Source organism: Acinonyx jubatus, chromosome A3 (assembly GCF_027475565.1).
Source record: "Acinonyx jubatus isolate Ajub_Pintada_27869175 chromosome A3, VMU_Ajub_asm_v1.0, whole genome shotgun sequence".
In the NCBI taxonomy this organism is placed as follows: Eukaryota; Metazoa; Chordata; class Mammalia; order Carnivora; family Felidae; genus Acinonyx; species Acinonyx jubatus.
In genome coordinates, this window is record NC_069388.1 from 49,926,753 (window position 1) to 49,950,279 (window position 23,527).

The following is a 23,527-nucleotide window of genomic DNA, read 5'->3' on the forward strand; positions in this document are numbered from 1 at the left end:
GCTTCTTCCTCAATTTAGACAGAGTCAGACAGTAGCCCAGTTTGGATACAACTCCCTCTTAGACATGATATATGCCTCCCCTTGGGAGCTCAGAGTGGTAAAAAAAAATGCCACTCACTTCAATGTTTGAGAATATTGGATCACTAAATAAAACATGTTTAAAATATAATATGCCAAGTAATTCTCTCACTTCTGCTAAACACTGGAATTTCACATTCAGAAACTTTTCTTTTTGCAATTTACAGAAAATGTTAGTATCATCAATTTCAGGTTTCCCCATAAATTGGTGTTAACACTCAGCATTTAGGCTCTTGCCATAGCCTATGTGTTAGTGGTTGCTGGCAGATGAAATAAGTAAACATGTCAGCAATGGGATATTTAATTAGAAAAAGAAGATCATAATTGTTTACCAGGCTTTAATTTTTTCATAGATACTCATTTGGGTTTGACTTCATATTATATGCAAATTAGTACTATCGTCAACATTGATCTTTTTTTGTATGCAGATCTAAATTCCTTCCTATGTTAGTTCTCTCTTAATTTTTAACACTGCAAGTGATTGTCATTATTGTATTATGCAGTCACTAGACTTTTGATTTGCCCACATATGCACATTAATGTAGACATAACCACATATGTCTCAGAACTTCCAACTAGGATTACTTTGGCTTTTTCTGAATATAGTTCTTTAATGAGAAATTATGTTGGCAGCAAAGTCTCTCAATTTTTACTTATCTGAAAATATCTTTATTGTGCCCTCAGTCTTCAAAGACCTCTTAGCTTCATCTTCAATTATAGCTGACTATTATTTTTGCCAGTGCATAGAAGCCATCATACCCATGGCCTTGTGGCTCTTATTGCTATTGAGAGATTGGCCCTCAGCCTAGCTGTCCATTTTTGAGAGATAATGTGCCTTTTCTCTCTGGCTTATTTTAATGTCCTCTCTTTGTACTTGGTGTTCTTCAGTCTAACTATAATATATATTCTGCTTATGATTTGTTGGACTTCCTGATCAATGATTGGTATTTTTCATCAGTTGGGGAAAATTTCACCATTATTTCATTATCTCCTACTAAATGCATGTATGTTGGGTCTCATCCTAGTCTTTATGTGTCTTAACTTCTTTTTTCTATTAAAAAAATCTGTCTGAGTTCCATCTAGATAATTTCTTCAAATGTATCTTCCAGTTGATTTTTTTTCTTCCTCTGAAATGTCTAATCTGGTGTAAGGCTATCCACTAAGTTTTTTTATTTTAAATTTAAATTACTATACATTTTATTTATAAAAGTTTTGTTTAGTTTTTTTCAAATAAGCTTATTGAACTTATAGTCTCTCATTAGCTGCTCACGTTTTTGTACTGAGCGTTCAGAAAGGAATATGAAAAAAATCCATGCCCTGAAAAAGCTCACCACATAGTATGGGTAATAGGTAGAAAAACTAAATTACAATATCATAAGAGAAAGTGCAACAGGGAGCACACAACATGTAAATGTATCAACTTGTCAAAGGTTTCTTGAAGAAAATGACTAGCTACGAATTGCAAGTGAAGTTACCAGTTAATCCATATTTCTCTTGAGCAATAACATTCACATGATACCAACTGTTGCATAAGTTAGATTTTAACAGAATTAAATAGAATCAATTCCATGCTACCAGAGAAAACAAATATCCACTGACTTTTTGAAAATCAACCAATCTGTAACAGTCCTGGAATCTAGCAATCTCTTATTTTGATTCCTACACTCATTTTCTGTGCTCAATATCATCCTTTCAACCCTAGATTAATTCTCTACCTGGGGGACAGATCATCTAGGTTTAATTTTGTTTCAGTTCTATCCAACTGTTGACAAGCACTGGAAGAGGGGGACTGACTCACTCCTTGCCCTTGGCTGTGGTTTAGCAGTGGCCGCATCCTTCCCAGGATGACAGGACTTGCTGGACAGCCCCTTTCTCCAGCTCTCTCAACAGGTGCTGGTAACATCTCAGGCTTGAAGGTGGTAATAGCTTCCTGGGTGCCTCAGCCCTCCCAGCTGGTTCCTTAATCCTGTCTTTTCTTTTTTAAATTGTTTTGAGAGGGTGCCTGGGTGGCTCAGTTGGTTAAACATCTGACTTTGACTCCAGTCATGATCTCACTGTTTGTGAGCTTGAGCCCTGCATTGGGCTCTCTGCTGACAGTGTGGAGTCTGCTTTAGACCTCTGTCTCCCTCTCCCTCTCTGCCCCTTCCCAGCTTGCACTCTCTCTCTATCAAAAATAAATAAACATTAAAAAAAATAAAATTTTTCTAAGAACAAGACACCCCAATAATTAGACAGCAACAGCTAACAGACAAGATGAGTTCCCTCATGTCAAGAGAAAAAAATAAAATTTTAATCAGGCTGAACAGCTATAAGAAACAAAATTAGTCACCACTGCGGCACCTGGGTGACTCAGCTGGTTAAGCTTCAGACTTCGGCTCAGATCATGATCTCACAGTCTGTGAGTTTGAGCCTGGTTTGGGCTCTGTGCTGACAACTAGGAGCCCCCTGTCTCTCTGCCCTTTCCCCGCTTGCACTCTCTCTTAAAAGTAAATAAACATTAAAAAAAAACAGCGCTAAGGTGACAGGCTTGCACAAAATTCATCAAATTTGCAGGAAGACCACTGCAACATATCTTATCGTGCTCTTTAGAGACTTCTGCCACATCCTGAAACTGCTACCAGAAATCACAAGCTGTATCCTTCTGGTCCACTCTGCTCCGAAAGTGTGCAGTTTGGCACCTTGACTCTGACCAATTTCAATAAAGGGCACAGAACTTCCAGTTTTCACTGATTTAACTCTGGGCCTAAACTTTCCCTCTTGAAGCATATTTTTGGTTTGTAACAGAGGCTGTGTCTCCCCAGTTTGTAAACTGCATGGCGATAAAGCTTCCTCTTCCCTCTGACCAAATCTTTGCATTCCAAGAATTTTTGTTGAGAGTTCCTTCATTCAAATGTCTTTTTAAAAATTCCAGCTGAACATGCCTTTTGTTTCCCATCATCACTCTGCCTAATACAGTTTCCCAAAATCATTTCTCATACAGCATGAGCACAGGAAAAGTGGAGTAACAACATTTATGGTAATGTATAAGATTTTGGAGGCAAAAAGGAATTCAAAGGGAAAGAAATGTCACATGATAATTGTGCATTTCATCTTGGACATCAAGTATTGAATAGATAATATGGAATTGTTTCCACCAAAACTGATCTGACACCAATTGGGTACACCGTAATTCAATTCCAACACTAACGACCTGAAGTTAGTGCAGACCCCACAGGTTGAGGGTAGAGTCCTCTACAGGCTGCCCTTACTTTAGATGGCAGCCCTAAACCTCAGAGGGTCCCCAGGCCACCTGCACTTCTCACTGGTTGGCTACAATTCAGGGTTTCTCATGACCCCCTTGGGTTTGATACTTCACTAGAACAACAAACAGAACTCAGGAAAATGCTATACTTTGGAGTATAGTTTTATTGTAAAAGTTACACATAGGTCAAGATCTGGGAGGGTCCCAAATGCAGAATTTCTGTGCCTTCTCCCTGTGGAATCAGGGTATGTCACTACTGGGACTTCATTACATGGGCATGGCTGATTAAATCACTGGCCACATAACTGAACTCAACTTCCAGTCCCATTTCCCTCCCCAAAGGTATAGCTCAAAGTCCCAACCCTCTAAATGCATGTTGGCTTTTTTGGTGACCAGCCCCCATCCTGAAGCTATCTAGGGACCTATCTTGAGTCAATCATTAGCATAACAAAGATACAGCTATCATTCAGGAAATTCCAAGACATTTTAGAGTCTCCTTGCCAGGAACCCAAGACAAAGACCGGAAACATTCTTTATTATACACAATGATCATAAGATGGCTTAATGAACTGGTAGCTTTCCCAGAGCACAGGATTTTCGAGCTTCATATTAGTACTGAGAAGGGACAAAGGACAAAAATCAGCATATAACTTAGGTTTAAACATTATTTGCAACTAGAGTTTCCCAAATTAAGGATTTGGCAAGTTATACAGATGTTGTCATTAAACTTATGAATTGATATCTACATACTTAGCTCAATTTCCAAAAAGATTTGGGACTATGAATAAGACTTATTTTCAAAATATCCTATTTTAAGAACGTATAATTCACCTAAACCATAGAAAATAGTCTAAGTGAAGGCAATAGTACTGAGACTCTGTAGGCTTAGATTCAAGTCCTAGCTCAGCCACAATGTTACTCTTGCCTTATCTCTGCTGCACTCGATAATAACACCAAGAGCTGGACAAGATGGCATCTGCCATCGTAGGCCTGCCACAAGTCAACTGCCAGTTCACACAATGATGGCATCATGTGTATTTAAGCTTCAAATAACTAACACTCTTACAATATTTTTAGTACATATTTTTCAAGCTTTAAACTTAGAAACTTTCTACCATTAGGTATGGTAATTGAGATTTAAAAATCAATTCTTAATTTAGTAAATATTTATAAAGCTAATTTTTATATTAAGGTAGAGATCTCTCATTTTTCAAGTTTGTGGAATTAAGTCCCCAAAAATGAAAAATCACTATAATTTATTAAAGAAAAAACTACTTTTAGGCCAAGTAATAGTTGTACTTTGCTAGTGGCTATTCAGTAGTATTTATCCGTTTGGTAGTATTTTTTATTTAGCCAGATGCTTACAATTAAATGATTGCCAGCTTACTTGCCAAAAACACGAGTTTCTTCAAAAAAAAAAGGGGGATAACACCCAGAACTACATAAGTACTTTTGTAAGGTTAACAAAATCTGCCATTTAAGTGTAAATTATTCTTTTTCTCTCTCCCTCTGCTCTGCTTTGCAGCTTGCATACTGTCTCTAAAAAAAATTAAAAAATAAAGGTTAAGTGCCTTAAGTCCTGATTTCAGCTCAGGTCATGATCTCACAGTTGCTGAGATTGAGCCCCACATTGGGCTAAGTGCTAACGGTGCAGAGCCTGCGTGGGATTCTCTCTCTCCCTCTCTCTTTCTGCCCCTCCTCTGCTCACTCTGTCTCTCTCTCTTTCAAAATAAATAAACATTGAAAAACAAATAATAGATAGATAGATAGATAGATAGATAGATAGAGATAGATACTTTTTTAAAAGGCTGCCTATGGGGTGCCTGGGTGGCTCAGTCAGTTAAGCATCTGACTTCAGCTCAGGTCATGATCTCACAGTCCATGAGTTCAAGCCTCACTTGGGGCTCTGTGCTGACAGCTCAGACCCTGGAGTCTGCTTTGGATTCTGTGTCTTCCTCTCTCTCTGTCCCTCCCTAGTCACACTCTGTCTCTCTCTCTCAAAAATAAATAAACATAAAAAAATAAAATAAAAAGGGTTGCCTGGATGGCTCAGTTGGTTGAACATTTGAGTCTTGATTTTGGCTCAGGTCATAATCCCAGGGTTGAGGGATGGAGCCCCATGTTGGCATTTACACCAAGAGTAGAGCCTTCTTAAGATTCTCTTTCTCTCTCCCTCTGGCCCTCTCCTCTGCTCATGCTCTCTTTCTCTAAAAAATTAAAAAATAAATAAATAAAATAAAATAAATAAACCCATTAAATTAAATGTACTACCTGAGATGAGTTGCCTTGAAAAGGTCATCATATTGGTGAAATGCCTTGAAATGAAATGTGGATAGATTTTAAAATATATAAAACAAGCAGACAGCTTTGGAAGCAGAAAAATGCATCCACCTAAAAAGCATGAGAATATAAATAAGCATATGGAGGAGAGAGGTCTACCCTAGTAAACTGAATGTGGCTGTAATGGGAATAATGGGAAATATATTCTTTAATGGGTCATGATCAGTTGTTCATAACAGAAACCAGGAAAGGGGGATTTACTGCAGTCTCTTAGGTGTCTGGAACATCTTTGTAAGAGTTAGAGAGAGGCTATCAGCTGGGCTTCTAATACCTTCCCAGAATACCACCACAGAAGAGGACTACTGGAGCTGCCACCTCTGTTTCTATCTGGAAGATAGAGCAGCAAGTCACTGTCCCAGATGGACCACATTTAAACATTTGCATGCTGTGCCACCCAGCATATGCTTACCAAAATCCTTTCATTAGGATGTTCATAGTACATTCATAATAGCTTCAAAGTGAAACTACTCAATTGACCATCAACAGAAGACATAAATTGTGTTATAGTCACACAACTATATAGCAATGAGAATAAACAACCAATCTGCAATCAATAATATGGACGAATCTTACTAACACTGTTCAGCAAAAAAAAAAGTCAGACACAAGGAGTACATACTGTATAGTTCCATTTTTATACAAAGACAGTCAAAATTAATCTATGGAATATTTTATATACTTCCATAAAATACTTTTTTAAGCCACTGCCTCAACTATGGACCTAGGCCCCCAAAGCCCCAGTGCACACCAGCAAATTGGATGCCTTCACACTGCTCTAGACTTTCATGAATCTAAGGACCAAACTAGGCCTCTACTCCCAGGAAGGATCTCCATCCCCAGCTTGTCTATAGAATGACAGACATAGAAGCTCCTGCATCTCACCTTGACCTTCCTAATCTGTAAGGCAGCAATTTGATGGAAACCAGTCTAAATAAAAATTCTCAAATTTGAGGGTCTAAGAGGTATAGCTGCAAGTCTGAAATGTGCCAGTTTTCAGAGTGAGGCAAGAACAGAGGGCTGGAATAGAGTTGTGTGACCAGTCTGCAAATCAGTCTCACTTTCCCATCCACTAGCTGATGTCTTTGATATTTCCCTCTTTAGTTTAATTCTGCCTAGTCTGTTAACAGCTTGACACTCTAACTTTCTCAGAGACTATATTTTATCCTTTAAATTATATCGTGAATGAGTTCAGATAAACAACAAAATAAGGAAGAATGGAAAAGTTGTGACAGGAGACGAAAGTCTTTTTTTTTTTTTTTTGTACTTTTTTTCCTCGTGCAATATCTATCTCAAACATATTTTAAAAATGGTAAACAAATATATACCTATCACCAAGCTGTACCATATTTAAACATCTTGCTATGTTTGATTCTGAGTTTAAGAAAAAGAACACCATGGATATAGTTATTTATCCACTTCATTCTCCTTCTCATGCAGACATAACAACCATATTGAATTTGGTATATATCATCCCATGCTTCTTTTTGTACCACAAATGAAACAGAATATTATTTTATTTTCATATCATATAAAGTATATCATACTCTTCAGTCTGCAATTTGCTTTTTTTGTTCACTTAACACTACAATTTTGAATTTAATCCATGTTGTTATATATGGTTTTACTTCATTTATTTTTAACTACTTTATAATATGTCATTATATGGCAGTACTACCATCTGTAGTATCTGTTCTCCTTGTGTTGGAAATTTGGGTTGTTCCCTTTTTGGTTGTTATTAGAAGCAATGCTACAACAAACATACATGTACCCCTGCTTGAATTCCCTAGAACTTATGCTTGCCAATTCCTGGGATCTTGTTAAAATGCGAATTCTGATTCAGGAAGTCTTGGGTGGGGCCTGAGGTTCTGGATTTCTAATAAGCTCCAAAGTGATACTGGTGCTGTTGGTCCGAAGGCCACCTGCTGAGTAGGGTATGTATTCAGAAGTGGAATTATTGGCTTAATGGGTATATGTATCTTCAACTTCATTACATTTTTCCAAATTACTCTCCAGTTCCCTTTGCTCTACATTTTAACTAACACTTGGTATTATAAGAATATAAAGTTGTTTCGATGATTATACAGTTTTTCTCCACACCTGATTGTGGTATGTTATATCAAACAGGTTTTCTCATTTGGAACCAGCTTTTCACTGCTGAAGGGAGGAACTTACTTGAATTTGATAAGTTATTATTAAGGATTTTTAAATCTAAGTTAATAAGTGAAATTGAGCTATAATTTTCTTTTCTTGTAATCTACCAGTCTGATTTTGGTAACAAGATTACATTAAATTCATAGAGCATTTCTTTTTACATTATCTGAAACAATATATGGCAGGAAGTATCTGCTGTTGATACATTTTATTTGTTTTAAGAGATTACAGTGTTTGGGGAAAGATGACTTTTAATTAATAACTAAATTTATTGACTGCTTATTTGTTTTTTAAAGAATTTTCTATTGCTTTTTAAGACTTCTTCCCCTAAAACATGACCTATTTAATATTATTTCTGAAATTGTTACCATAAAGTTACTACATTGTTTTTGAATAATTTCATACCATCATCTTTAAGTTTAATGTATTTCTAGTTTGATTTGAGTGATTGACCTAGTTTCAATCTTTTTCTAAATGAATTTCTTTAAGGCTATAAACTTGGCTCAAATATCCCATTAGATGCATCATACAAATCTTGATATATCAATAGTACTTTCAATGTAGTTCACTTCTAGGCCCAATATGTTGTCATTTCAGATGCAATTTTTTAAAACTCATTAGAATTTTAGGAACATAATTTTAGGTTTCCAAAGAAATTATTTATAAAATGATTATTGTTGAGCTAATTTAATTGCACTGTGGTAAGTGAATTGTTTTGTGTGATATTGATTCTTTAAAATTTGTTGCCGGGCACCTGGCTGGCTCAGCCAGTTAAGTGTCCAATGCTTGATTTTGGCTCAGACCATGATCTCACAGTTCATGGGACTGAGCCCCTCATCCGGCTCCACACTAACAGTGTGGAGTCTGCTTGGGATTTTCTCTCTCTGCCCCTCCCCCACTCATGCTCTCTCTTCCTCTCAAAAATAAACTTAAAAACAATTTGTTGTAACTTCCTTTTGTGACTTGTAAATGATCAATGCTTGTAAAATTTTCTGTGTCTATAGTACACACAGATACATACCTACAATTTGTTAGGCACAGTGTTCATTTATAAATATATTAAGTAGTTATTCATATATTCTACATCATTTCTAGCATTTGGGATGCATGAACTCTCAGTCTCTGAAAGGCATTTTAAATATCTTGCTCTAATTTATCACTTTCTCTTTGAAATCTGCATACTTTTAACTTTACTCAGGGAAAGCTTTGAGTATATAATCATGATTTGAAAGAAACATCCAAGGTGCCTGGGTAATTCAGTTGGTTAGGCCATCAACTCTTGATTTCAGCTCAGGTCATGATCTTGAGGTTCATGAGATCAAGCCTGCAACAGGCTCATGCTGACAGCTTGAAGCCTACTTGGGATTCTCTCTCTCCCTCTCTCTCTGTCCCTCACCCTTCTCTCTCTCTCTCTCTCTCTCTCTCTCTCTCTCTCTCTCAAAGTAAATAAGCTTTTAAAAATTTTTTTTAACGTTTATTCATTTTTTGATAGAGACAGAGCATGAGTGGGGGAAGGGCAGAGAGAGAAGGAGACACAGAATCTGAAGCAGGCTCTAGGCTCTGGACTGTCAGCACAGAGCCTGATGCGGGGCTTGAACCCACAGACTGTGAAATCATGACCCGAGCCGAAGGTGGAGGCTCAACCAACTGAGCCACCCAGGCGCCCCAATAAATAAACTTTAATAAATGAGGAAACTGCCTGATTCAGTGAGAGAAGAGGAAAAAGGAACCTTGATACTGGACTTCTTTAATTCCACATGTTATGTGTTCAATACTTTACAGATTTGAAGCAATTCCACATGATATATCATTTGAAACTCAAAACAACTATGTGTGATATGTTATATGATATATCATCTCCAATTTATAGATGAAGATTACTGAAACTCAAAATACAGTGCTTGCCTGAGTTTAAATGGCACATAAGTGGCAGATAAATTTTCTAGTGACCAAGAAATACTGATCGATTTATTTTTTTTAATTTTAATTCCAGTTAGCTAATATACAGTATTATGTTAGTTTTGGGTGTACGATATAGTGATTCAATACTTCCATACAACACCCAGTGCTCATCATAAGTGTACTCCTTAATCCCCATCTCCTATTTCACCCATCTCCCCACCCCTCTTCTTTCTAAAGTAAAGTAGGAGTCTGTTTCTTGGTTTGTCTGTCTCTCTTTTCCTCATTTGTTTGGTTTCCTAAATGAATAGTGGTCACTTCCAGGGCACTTGGGTGGCTCAGTCGGTTAAGTGCCCGGCTCCTGATTTCGGCTCAGTGCATGATCTCACATTTCATGAGATTGAGCGCTGCATCAGTTTCTGCACTGCTGGCGCAGAGCCTGCTTGGGTTCTCTCTCTCTCTCTCTCTCTCTCTCTCTGCCCCTCCCCTGCTCTTTCTCTCTCTCAAAATAAATAAGTAAACTTAAAACACATTGGTTACTAAACATATAAAAAATTATATCTAAATAAATATTTTATAGTATGATAAACAATACTGATTGGGGGTCAGATCAACATGAATTGATGAAAAATATGAATTTTAAGATGTCATAAGTGAAATTAATTTCTATTTATAAAATCAAACTAGGCTGAAAAATTTCTGCTTCAACATAGTTCCCAGTGTTAATGAATGTTGGGAGTGACCTGCCTCTATGCTGAGGCATGAGAATAAGCGTCTGTAATCACAGAATCTTTTGGTTAAAATGATCTCAAAGTTTATTCTGTCCAACTTTCTACTCAGTGCAAGAATTCTCTCTTCAATATCCTACACTAATGGTAGTATTAGCCTCAAATGAAAGGCACACATGATGGTGGTTTATAGTCTTCACCTAGCAATCTTTCCCTTAAATACTCCTTTATTCTATTTGTTTGCTTACAAAAATATGACTTCATAATTAGCTAAGAGCTTAATTTCAATGCAGCCTAAATATGAAAAGATTTTCTGTGTATGCCCAAGAGACAGTGAGAGATGTATGGAAGAACACAGGGAGAGAGCTAATCTGAGCAGTCAGCATAAGAATTATACATATCTAGACTATACTCATTAACTCCCCTCCCCAGAAGGCAAAGAAAAGAAGAGAAGACCTCAAGTAACATTCCCCAGGCAACTTGCAGATAACTTCAGATGGACACCTGAAGTAACCGTCTAAGAGACTGTAAATTTGAAATATTTGTAAATAATGTTTATAAAACTGGCAAAGTGGATGAAAGCATATTATCATGGTGAGGTGGGAGGCAGCAAGGGGAGTGGCAGAAGATGAAGACATAAAGTTGAAAGTAGACTCTGGGAGATTGAAAAACCCTTGTAAGTCCAAAGCCAGGGATGGCATGGTCAGATGTTCATTTGCAAATCTCCCTTTGGAAAGGGTGCCTTGGACTGGCAGAGGAGCTGGAACAAGTCCCTGAATGAAACTTCCTGCGATACCCAAACTGTAACAAGTCCTATTGTCGTCCCAGAAGCCTTGTAGTTAAGGTGTCCACGGTGAGAGTCTGAATATTAGCTTTTGGGAGGGCACCTGGGTCGCTGTCAGTTGAGCATGGGACTCTTGTTCTCAGCTCAGGTCTTGATCTCAGAGTTGTGAGTTCAAGCCCCACACTGGGCTCCCCACTGAGTGTGAAGCTACTTTTTAAAACAATAGCTTTTTTTCACTCCTTCAATATCTGTATTAGGTATAATCCAATAAAAACTGAATAAATTATTTTATTTATTTTTTAATGTTTTTATTTATTTCTGAAGCAGAGAGAGACAGAGCATGAGTGGGGAAGGGGTAGAGAGAGAGTGAGACACAGAAATCCGAAGCAGACTCCAGGCTCTGAGCTGGCAGCACAAAGCCTGACGCCGCGCTCAAACTCACAAACCATGAGATCATGACCTGAGCCAAAGTCGGTCACTCAACCAACTGAGCCACCCAGGTGCTCCCTGAATAAATTATTTTAAACCAAGGAGAGATTCCAGTCTGAATTAAAGAAAAGTCAAATATCTTAAAGTATAGAAGGAACCATTAAGTTGGAGTTATTCTGGGGAATGTAAATAGGAAAAATGAATACTTTTTGCCCTATCTGCTTCTATCTTGTCATTTGTTGAAATCCATGAGCACACATCACATTTTTTTATATAAAGATAATTAATAAATTAAAGCAAGGCATTTTTTTCAAATTTTCATTTAAATTTAAGGTAGCTAACAAGTAATGTAGTATTGGTTTCAGGAGTAGAATTTAATGATTCATCACTTACGTATAACACCCAGGTCTCATCCCAACCAGTGCCCTCATTAATGCCCATCACCCATGTAGCCCACCCCTACCTACCTCTCTCCATCAACCCTCAGTTTAATTTCTATCATTCAGAGTCTCATGTTTGCTTCCCTCTCTTTCTCTTTTTTCCTTCCGGTATGTTCATCTGTTTTGTTTATTAAATTCCACATATGAGTGGAATCGTATTAAATAATATGATATTTGTCTTTCTCTGACTGACTTATTTCATTTAGCATAAATACACTCTAGCTTCATCCACATTGTTGCAAATGGCAAAATTTTATTCTTTTTGATGACTGAGTAATATTCTATTGTATATATATGTGTATACACACACATCTTCTATATCTACATCTTCTTTAAAAAATTTTTTTTAATCTTTACTTATTTTTGAGAGAGAGACAGAGTGTGAGCAGGGAAGGAGCAGAGAGAGAGGGAGACACAGAATCTGAAGCAGGCTCCAGGCCCTGAGCTGTCAGCACAGAGCCCGACATGGGGCTTGAACTCATGAACCATGAGATCATGACCTGAGCCAAAGTCGGATGCTCAACTGACTGAGCCACCCAGGCACCCCGTATATCTACATCTTCTTTATCTATTCATTAGTCGGTGGACATTTGAGTGCTTTGCATAGTTTGGCTATTGTTAATGCTGCTATAGACATCAAGATGCATGTACCTCTCTGAATCCATATTTTTGTATCCTTTGGGTAAATACTTAGCAGTGCTATTTCTGGGTTGTAGGGTAGTTCTATTTTTAAGTTTTTGAGGACCCTCCATACTGTACCAGTGTGCATTCCCACCAGCAGAGCAAAAGGGTTCCCTTCTCTGCATCCTCGCTAATATCTGTCATTGCCTGAGTTGTTCATTTTAGCCTTCTGACAGGTGTGAAGTGATATATTCTTGTGGTTTTATTTGTATTTCCCTAATGATGAGTGATGTTGAGCATCTTTTCATGTGTCTGTTAGCCATCTGGATGTCTTCTTTGGAAAAATGCCTATTCATGTCTTCTGCCCATTTCTTTACTGGATTATTTGTTTTTTGGGTATTGATTTTGATAAGTTCTTTAAAGATTTTGGGTACTAACCCTTTATCAGGTATGTCATTTGTAAATATCTTCTCCTATTCTGTAGGCTTTCTCTTAATATTGTCAAATGTCTCCATGGTTGTGCAGAAGCTTTTTATCTTGATGAAGTCCTAATAGTTCATTTTTGCTTTTATTTCCCTTGCCTCCAAAAACGTGTCTACTAAGAAGTTGTTCCAGCTGAGGTCAAAGAGGTTGCTGCCTGTGTTCTCTTCTAGAATTTTGATGGCTTCCTGTCTCACATTTAGGTGTTTCATCCATTTTAAATTTATTTTTTTGTATGGTGTATCAAAGTGGTCCAATTTCATTCTTCTGCATATTGCTGTCCAGTTTTCCCAACACCATTTGTTGAAGAGACTGTTTTTTTTTTCCATTGGATATTCTTTCCTAAAGCAAGACATTTTTATTCATTTGAAGTATATATGTAGTTAATTGGGTATCAAAGTTTTAGGAAGTGACTTTTTTTTTTTTTGGTTTCAAGTTTTTATTTAAATTCTAGTCAGAATTTAACTAGAATTTAACTAGGTCACAGCAACTTCTTACTTGACATGTCTCTGGAGGCAAGGAAATAAAAGCAAAAATGAAGTATTGGGACCTCATCAAGAGAAAAACAACAACAACAACAACAACAACAAAACTTCTGCACGGTGAAGGAAACAATCAACAAAACTAAAAGGCAACCGACGGAATGAGAGAAGATATTTGCAAATGACATCACGTAAAGGGTTAGTATACAAAATCTTTAAAGAACTTATCAGACTGAATACCCAAAAAACAAATAATCTGGTGAAGAAATGGACAGAAGACATGAAAAGGCATTTTTCCAAGGAAGACATCCTCAACATCACTCATCATCAGGGAAATGTAAATCAAAACCACAATAATATATCACTTCACACCTGTCAGAATGGCTAAAATTAACATCTGAGGAAACAACAGATATTGGAAAGGATGCAGAAAAAGAAGGCTTTTGCACTGTTGGTGGGAATGCAAACTGGTGCAGCCACTCTGGAAAACAGTATGGAGGTTCCTCAGAAACTTAAAAGTAGAACTACCCTATGACCCAGTTATTGCACAACTAGGTATTTATCCAAAGGATACATATAGGAGTGCTGTTTCGAAGGAGAACATGTACCCCAATGTTTATAGCATTGCTATAAACAATAGGCAAATTATGGAAAGAGCCCAAGTGTCCATTGATTGATGAATGGATAAAGAAGTTTAGATATACACAATGGAATACTACGTGGTGATGAAAAAGAATGAAATCTTGTCATTTGCAACAACGTGGATGGAACTAGAATGTATTATGCTAAGCGAAATAAGTCAGTCAGAGAAAGACAGATATCATATGGTTTCACTCATATGCGGAATTTGAGAAACACAACAGATGAACATAGGGGAAGGGAAGAAAAAATAAGATAAAAACAGAGAGGGAAGCAAACAATAAGAGACTTAAATACAGAGAATAAACTGAGGGTTGCTGTAGGGGAGGTGGGTAGGGGATGGGCTAAATGGGTGTTGGGCATTAAAGAGGGCACTGGTTGGGATGAGCACTGAGTGTAATGTTTAAGAGATGAATCACTAGGTTCTACTCCTGAAGCCAAGACTACGCTGTATGTTAACTAAGTTAATTTCAATAAAAATGAAAGTTAACATACAGTGTAATAGTTTCAGGAGTGGAATTTATTGATTCATCACTTACATAAAACACCCAGTGCTTATCACAAGTACCCTCCTTAATATCCATCACTCATTTAGCCCATCCCCTGCCCACTTACCCCTCTAGTAACTCTCAGTTTGTTCTCTATGGATAGGAGTTTCTTATTGTTTGCCTCCCACTTTCTCTGTCTCTCTCTCTTTTCTTTTTTGAAAAACGATTCATTTTTAAGAGCAGTTTGCAAACCAGGTGCATCCTTAAAGATTCTCTTCTTTAAAACATTCAACTGTCACCCTTTTCAATACAGCAAAGGCAAGTTTCTGCCTATTCCAAAATGGGTTATCAAAGTTCAGATTTATTGGTTAAATTTATGTCAAGGAAAATGGATGATGTATTGTTGGTTTTCTTCCAGGTTGATCATTAATCTTAAGATTGTGTATAAGTGGCCCAAATCCTTTCATTAAAGTTTAGTGCTCAGACAAGGTGGGAGGAGAGACTAGGAAGAGGGGAGGGGAGGCTGACCAAAGAAATATAACCACACCCTATACTTTTAGGAACTCCACCATTCTGAGCTAAGAAAATGTTCTTTCCCAACCCAAATGAATTTTATCCTAGGTGAGACAGAAAAATCTAAACACCTAAAAATCTAGTTTTAATCTTATTCCTGTGTAGTAATATTAGGGTGTTAATGTCAGTATTTGTCTCAATCATCAGTGCGTGGTTTTGATTTTTGTTTGGTCTTTTACACAGGGACTATGAATTTTCTACATCATTTCTACATCACTAGGTGGTAGCCTTGTGAACTTATGGCCAGTTGACTATAACTTCTGTTCCCTGAGAAGTAGTATAGTCTGTTGCTTACCACAAACCCTAGGCCCAGGTCTACTACCAACTAGCTTTGTGAACTTGGACAAATAGCCAGTTTCTGCCCTTCAGTTCCTCATCAGTGAAATGGGGAGACTGGAACCGAATGGGGAGGGAGATGGGAGAATTAAACAGCTTACATTTTTCTTAAGTTTATTTATTTATTTTGAGAGAGAGATTGAGAGAGAGAGAGAGAGAGAGAGAGAGGGAGACATGCACAAGCAGGAGAGGGACAGAGAGAGGATGAAAGAGAGAATCCCCAGTAGGCTCCACACTGCCAGTGCGGACCCCCACATGGGGCTCCAACTCATGAACTGTGAGATCATGATCATGACCTAAGCCGAAATCAAAAGTCAGCCACTTAACCGAGTGAGCGAGCCATCCAGTCGCCCCAGCAGCTTACTTTTTATAAAGTGCTTAAAACCTTGCCTGGCATGCACAGTGAGCTTCCTGGAAGTATTAACGGGTTTCATACAGCCAAAGAGAACCCTTAGCTGGGTTTGGAATCTCCTCAGTGCAAACTCAGCATGCAACCATAGGATTGAACTGCTGACCAAAACCAAATCATTGCTTCTTGAATGCATACTTGTTATGGACTCAATGTTTGTGTCCTCCCCAAATTCGTATGTTGAAACCTAATCCCCAATGTGATGGTATTAGGAGGTAAGGCCTTTGGGAGATGATTAGGTCATAAAGATAGATCCCTCATGAATGGAATTAATGCTCCTGTAAAAGAAACCCCAGAGAGCTCCCTTGCTCTTTTGTTATGTGAGGGCACATGGAATAGACTACTGTCTATGACCAGGAAACAAGTTCTCACCAGACATGGAATCTGCCAGTGCCTTGGTCTTGAACTTCCCAGCCTCCATAACTGTGAAAAATAAATGTCTGTTATAAACCACCCAATCTATGGTATTCTGTTATAGCAACCTGCATGGACTAAAACAAAACTCAAAGATCACGTTTATTAATATTGGAAACTTCTGGACAGATCTCAGGAATACTCAATTATATTTATAGAAATTAAATCCAAAGCTTCTGAGAGACCTGTAAGAGTATTCTAACAGGTACTTCCAGGTTCTTTCATTAGAGCACCATAAATTTGGGTTAAAAAATTATATAGTGCTACTTTGCTGGATAACTTACTTCATTCAAAGTCAGGCCAGTTTTGGCTAAACCCTTGGTCAGAATAGATATGGCCTAGAGCAAGGTTTATCAAGACAGAATCAGGCACAAGGATGCCTTAAATCTATTTTAACTCCTCAGGTGCTCATGTAACCTCTGATCAATTATTTCCAAGGGCTATGTTCTACCTCCTAAGACAGGCCACATCATGTTTAAAGTGACTATTAGAAATTTCTCTAAGCTAAACTAAATTTCATCTCTATTCTTTTGCTTTTTGGGGTTTCACAAAGTAGTCAGTTGTATACATGATAATACTTAGAATATTTAAAGCCAGTTAAAGTAGATTCTCCTAGGGATTATGTACTTGGATCAACTTGTAAGGTAAAACTTTCTTATAATGAAATTTACTCATGAAAATCTTCTAAGTTGCTAACAAAGTAAAATCCTATTAAAGCCTATTTTACCTCCTGGGTTGGAATACTGTTCTTTTGGCTGGTCTGCAAATGAAGTAGTTGACTAGTATTTAGGAGCCAGATCCTATGAAAAATACTTACTTTTATTCATTTGGCAGAAGGGCATATCTCTGAACTTATCCATATGATGCAACATTATGAAATATTTCTTTAGCGTTTTCTATTTTTAAAAAACCCACTTATCATCTTCAATATACTAGGTATTATGCAAGAGTTGGAACTTGTTTCATATTCCTCACCAATAAATGTGGAAAAATAGACACCTTTTTAACTGAATGGGGAAGCCTCTCCTGAGATGAAAATGAGATTTAAAGAGAAGATTAAGGAGAAAAAAGTATAACATGAGGGGCGCCAGGGTGGCTCAGTCAGTTGGCCGTCCGGCTTCTGCTCGGGTCATGGTCTTGCGGTTCGTGGGCTCGGGCCCCACGTTGGGCTCTGTGCTGACACCTCAGAGCCTGGAGCCTGCTTCAGATTTTGTGTCTCCCTCTTGCTCTGCCCCTCCCCTGCTTGTGCTCTGTCTCTCTCTGTCTCTTAAAGATAAATAAACATTAAAAAAATTTTTTTTAAGTATAACATGAAAGTGATACTCTACAGAGGAAAATAATTGAAAAAGATGCAAACAACTCTACTGCTGAACCTTGAAAAATGAGTTCACAAACTGTCATCTTCCTGCTTAACTTCTAACGTTATTTCACGAAAATCTGGCTAATCACTGAAGGAACAATGCTTTGCAGAAAATTCCCAGAGTATTTATTTTTAGGAATAAATTCTAAGAAACTCCAAATAATTGCCTTCCTTTAGCAAAATTAAAAAAAAAAGTTTTTCACCAGGATTAATTACAGAGATCTTCAAGTGGACTATTCAATGAATCCTTTTAAGATGCCTATTTCTAAGGAAAGAAGTCATTCTAGAAACAGAAACTAGACTTCAGTTCTTCAGTGGCACTGAAAAATATTTTATAAGTTGTCATAAAGCAAGAGCAACAACAAAAATCTCCAAAACCAATCATAATGGGATCTTCCCAAGTGAGCCATGGCTGACAATTACATCAAGGTTTCTGATGCATCCCTTTGCCATCAGAACAGAGGTGAATTTTGTTAAAATGAAGATCAAAGTATTTCCTTGGTGAGGAAATGGGCTCATTAATGTCCAAAGATTAATGGATATTGAAGAAAATTGAAAAAGGTATTCCCGTATCTTTCCTAAGATCTGGTCTGGATAGGAAGGGCTCATAGTTAGCTGGTGTGTGCATGAACTACAGCGTTGTTGTTTTTTTTTAAGGTAGTGGTAAAAGTACTACCTTCTGTCCAAGTGGATTCCTCTATCATTGAAGACAAACTACAATAGTTTTGCCAAAATTAGGCAATTGGAAGTGCAGAAAATATAATGTGGAACAGCACTGAATCTTAAAATCTTACTAACTGCTATTTACTTCGTGACCCTGAACAGTCATCGGCTTTCATTCCCTTTTCAATTTTAAGGGACAGGAAAGGGATCAAATAAATGTGAACTTCAAAAAGCATTGTATGAACTATAAAGGACTACAAAGATTTAGACAATTCAGGGAAAAAGTCTAGTGTGAACCTTTTATTTTGACAAAACAAATTTTTACAAATTATACACTCTAAACTCCCAAAGTTTCACTCATTAAAAATATAAGAGATGAGGCATCCTGGACCCCAAGATTTCAGGCATGAATAAAATAGTACCAGATTTTCAATTTATATAAGCTAGTTGCATTTTACATACCATAAAAGTGAAGAGAATTGTGACAAGCATTCACTAGTTTCAAATGTACCTATAAGACACGTGGGCAACTTGGGTTTTTTAACCACACAGCTTCATATTAACAAATATCTAAATAATTGACATATATATTTCCATTAATGGCAGACACAACTCCACAAAATCAAATTATATGAATAATTTGCTTTTAATAATCTCAACTTGGAAACTGAAAAATTAGAGGAATGTATAGTTAAGTAGCTGAAAATGTTATACTTATGGCACACAAGCACATCATGACAAGGAATGCTAGAAGTTGTTCCCCTCAGGAATGAATTTGAAAATTTAAAGTATATTTTATTGAAAAGCTAATATCCTTAGTGTGAAAATCAGGTTAAATGAAGTGTTGACTCAATCTCTAAAGATCCAGTAAATTATAGATTTTGTGCAATTAGTTACTAACATACACATTTCAAGATTAATACTGATTTCAATAGAACATTTAGATGGTTCTGAAGTATCTACTTTTTATAGTTGACTTTAACTACACATGTCAATGAAATGTAAGATTCCTCAGTGGGAAGTTATAAAGCTTGTCAGGCACTAGCTACAGGTAATATGTATAGGATTCAGAACAAATGGCGCTTTTCACCTTCAAAGAGCCCCCTTTTAATTTATACAAAATTAGACTGTTTTTACCCACATGTATGCATAAAAGTGCTTGTCAAATGTACACAGTCCATTTCCATAATCCTAAAACAAAACAGGCACACAAATGGATAATAGTTTATATGTTTTATGTGAATATTTTTGATACACCTTTAAACAAATTCAATTGCTATCTAGAGAGGTGTAACAAACTTGGTACAAATTTCTTTGATTTGGGAAAGTAAAGATCTAAGAACTCTCTAAACTCTGCAATTCAGTGTGATTCATATACTGGTTCACTCACTCTGCAAGCTGTTAACTCACTCCTTAATCTCTAGAGGCTGCAGGTACTTATGTTTCAGCAATTATGAGACCAAAAAGACTAAGGGAGAAGGACTTGTTAGAATTAGTCTCCCACAAAATAGTTTTGAATCTAGTTACAAATTGATTTAATATGCTTGTGAGTTAAATTTTATAATAATTATAAAGACATTTACTCTAACAAATTTGAATGAAATGTAATTAAGGACTACACCCTTAATTTTAATGAAAGGCATTTTTCATTTACATACAAAGGAATTCAATAGCCAACAGCATTTAAATAAAGATATAGTTCCATCTCTTCTCTTTTCCCTTTTATAAAGTGCTATTTTTAACTGGGTAGATTTACTATCCAGCTTTTCAGTAACTTCACTGTATGTCTCTAATAGATTCAAGGAAACACTGAAAAATTGAAAGTCTTTAGTATTAGAAATATTTGCAAACATTGTACAAAGCACAGACTATGAATGTATTTTATTAATCAAATAAAAAGTGTACCTTATGTGAGAATCATTAAGTTGATTTAATAATTACTTCACAGAAGCATAAGCTGACTAGCATTTATGCCAATTTTTGCTAGTCCTCTAAACCAGAAACAGCTTCTGTAGGCAATTCAACTCTAAGCACCACCAAATAGGGTCATGTCAAATAGAACAAATGATCCCCAGAATAAAAACTCTGACAAATTTAGACTGTTAGACTAGAAAAACAAATTACTGAGAATCAGAACCAGAGGCAACATTTTACTTAAAAGTACCATAGGTCATCAAGTGTTTTCTTTAAATAAAATTTTGTGTAGTTATTAATAATGTACCTTAACACTAAGTGCAGTGGTCTTAGAGACAGTTAAAAGAAAACCAGAGTACAGATTAACTTAAAAGTGAATGCTGCCTATTTCTTTAGTTCAGTAATTAAAGTTGAAATTGCTATTTAAAAAATAGCTGAGCACTACCTAATACAAACAGGATACCATTTTTACTCACATTATTCTCTAAATAGTTTTTTGTATTTCAACTTTGACCTGACCTTCAGTAGTATCTCTACTGTATCTACTCTAAAGCCAAATGTAATTAGTAAAAAACAAAAAACAAAAAGCAGGGCAGTATGTAGTTTTGTTCACACTTAAAATTTCATTACAATTTGCATTTCTTGTCACTCTTGGAAGAGTAACCACTTTTAAAAACAGAAACATAAAAGCGCAACATTCCTTACTTTGCATGGCATCCAGTAATGGTAAAATCAAAGGATCCCTTAATCATCAATTCTGTACACCCAATTTAAATACATTTCCAGTCCTCAGAAACAGGGACTCCAGGGCAGAGGGGTGGCATATGGAAAAGAGGCCTAGGGCAAGGTTTGATGAAATCACTTGGAAATTTACTTCACCCAGAATGCTAGGTTATGGTAATTCCTCCCACCCATTCCAACTTCCCAAGTCAGAATGCAGAATTTAACCTCTTATCTGGTCTTACTTTCTTGCCTCCTCCTAGTATTCTATTTTTGAAAACAAATAAACCTAGAATTTTCTAAAAGAAATTATTTTTACCCAAATACATTGGACTTCGGTCTCAATTTGAATGAAGATGAGTGGCTTTTAAGAGCCCGGTCCTCCTCTTCCTCCTCTCCTTCCTCCAGTAGCTGCTCTGGGTCTCTGAAAGAGGGTGTAGTGTGGATGATCTGGGTTCGGAAGCGGATTTTGTTGAGTCTGGGTTTTATTCGTCCACTAGAGCTGCCGGAGGCCTTGCGACCTGGATCCTTTGCTTTGCCTCCAGCCCATCCCTCAGTTAAGTGGTGGTGGTGGTGGTGGTGATGGTGATGGTGATGGTGATGATCCCCTCCATCCTCTAAGACATGTGAGAGTTTGTAGGTGATGAGGTGTGAAGGGAGCACCTTTGAAAGCCTCCATCGCCCACCCCCGCTGCCAGTGGCACTCTCTCCATCATCCTCATCCAGGGCTCCCACCAAGTTCTTGATCTCCTCAGCGATGCTCTGACTCAGGTATTGAGAGGCCTTTTTCCCACTGTAGTCCCTAATGTCCACGTCTGCGTCGTAAGCCCCCACCAGCAACTTCACCACCTCCACGTGCCCGTGCATGGCAGCTAAGTGCAGGGCAGTGTAACCTCCGCTCGTCCTGGCGTTAATGTTCACTGGCAGCTGGTGTTTGTTAGCGAAATTGACCAGCATGGCAAGGAGCTCCTGTCTGCCATGCTTGGCGGCCCAGTGCAGGCAGGTGAAGCCAGTTATAAAGTCCCTCTTGGCCAGCAGGCCGGGCTCACAGGTGAGCAACCCTTCCAGGCTATCCCACTTGCCGTCAGAGGCTGAGAGCATCCAGGCGTGTTCCAGAGGGTCCAGCGTCACGGAGCCCCCACCGCTGCTCTCCTCCTCTGCCGACGACGAAGCGACGGATGCGCTGTCTGAGTCGCCCCCGCCTTTGCCGCGTCCTCCCCCAGAGGAGGTCCCCACGCTGCTGCCCCCAGGACAGACGCTCCTCTTCAGCTGCGGTGAGCTGCCCATCACAAGGTCCCTAAGGTTCTGGCGCGTAGATTTTGGGGTGGTGACGCCGCCGCCGGGGGAGCTGCCCGCGTCCGTCTCCTCGCAGCCATGGGGTGGGGGCTCTAGGTCCTCGCTGGGCCCGGGGTCCGGTCCCCGGGGGGAAGGCTGGACCTCGCGCTGAGAGCTTTTCCTCCGGGCCCCGCCGCTCAGCGGCGGCCCGCTCAGGCTGTCGCCAGTCAGGCTTGGCGGCCCAAGCGCGGCAGCCGGTGTCTCCCCATGGCTCTGCTCGCAGTCTGGACCCGAGGACGCCTCGGGAGACGCCACCTCTGGGCACAAGCCGCCTTCCTGGGTCTCGACCCGGCCGTCGGGCGTCCTTGGGGCGCCGCTACTGGACTCTGGCTCTACGGTCACCGAGATGCTGGGCAGGTCACGCGAGGGCGCGGCTTCTGACTGGAGGGGTCCCTCGCAGAACCTCTTTTTAAGGTGCACGTACTTAGAGCCGTCAGCAGGGTCGGTGCGCACCGTGGCCACGGCATTGACCAGTTCCTTGAAGAGAGCGCGGGCGCGGGCGCGCTGCTCCGGCTCGCCGCCCAGAGCACCTCTGAAGTGCTGCACCAGCTCGGCGTGCCGGGCCCGGCCCCCGCGCTCCGCGAGGAAACGCAGCACGGCCTCTGGGCTGAGCTCCACGGGCCCCTCCATCCGTGGCCGCCCTGCTCCTCCCGCGGCGGGTGGCTCAACCCGGCCCCATCGCGGCCCGCTTGAAAACACTGGCTTCTGAGGGACGTAGAGTCCAACCGCCTGGCTCCAGTGGATTCTTGCCAGAGCGTCCTCGGCAGGAGACGCCGCCACCGCCTCACTGGGGCCGCGCCCCTGGGGAACACCCCCCCGACAGCCCCGCCCCTACGGCTTCACCCCGCCCCCCCAAGACCGCCCACTTCCGGTCCCCGCGCTGGCCGCTAGCGCGGCTTCAGGCCGGCCGTCGGCGGGCACGCCCCCCCGCCCCATGGCCCGCCCACTTCCGGCCTTAGCGCGGGCCGGCAATCACTGCACCCACCCGCCGCCTGCTGGCTGA

The 23,527-nt window shown here is 39.2% G+C and overlaps 1 protein-coding gene across 1 annotated transcript; it reads right to left on the bottom strand.

Annotated features, from left to right (window-relative positions):
• Positions 1 to 18,827: 18,827 nt before the first annotated feature.
• On the bottom strand, positions 18,828 to 23,343 carry SOWAHC (sosondowah ankyrin repeat domain family member C). Its single transcript, XM_027069409.2, has one exon. It carries the CDS (start codon positions 23,152 to 23,154, stop codon positions 21,505 to 21,507), a length of 1,650 nt encoding a protein of 549 aa, XP_026925210.1. The 5' UTR covers positions 23,155 to 23,343; the 3' UTR covers positions 18,828 to 21,504.
• Positions 23,344 to 23,527: the final 184 nt, after the last annotated feature.

What these genes read in the sequence shown, in the direction of transcription:
- SOWAHC (XM_027069409.2), bottom strand. Translation starts at nt 23,154, where the DNA reads ATGGAGGGGCCCGTGGAGCTCAGCCCAGAGGCCGTGCTGCGTTTCCTC.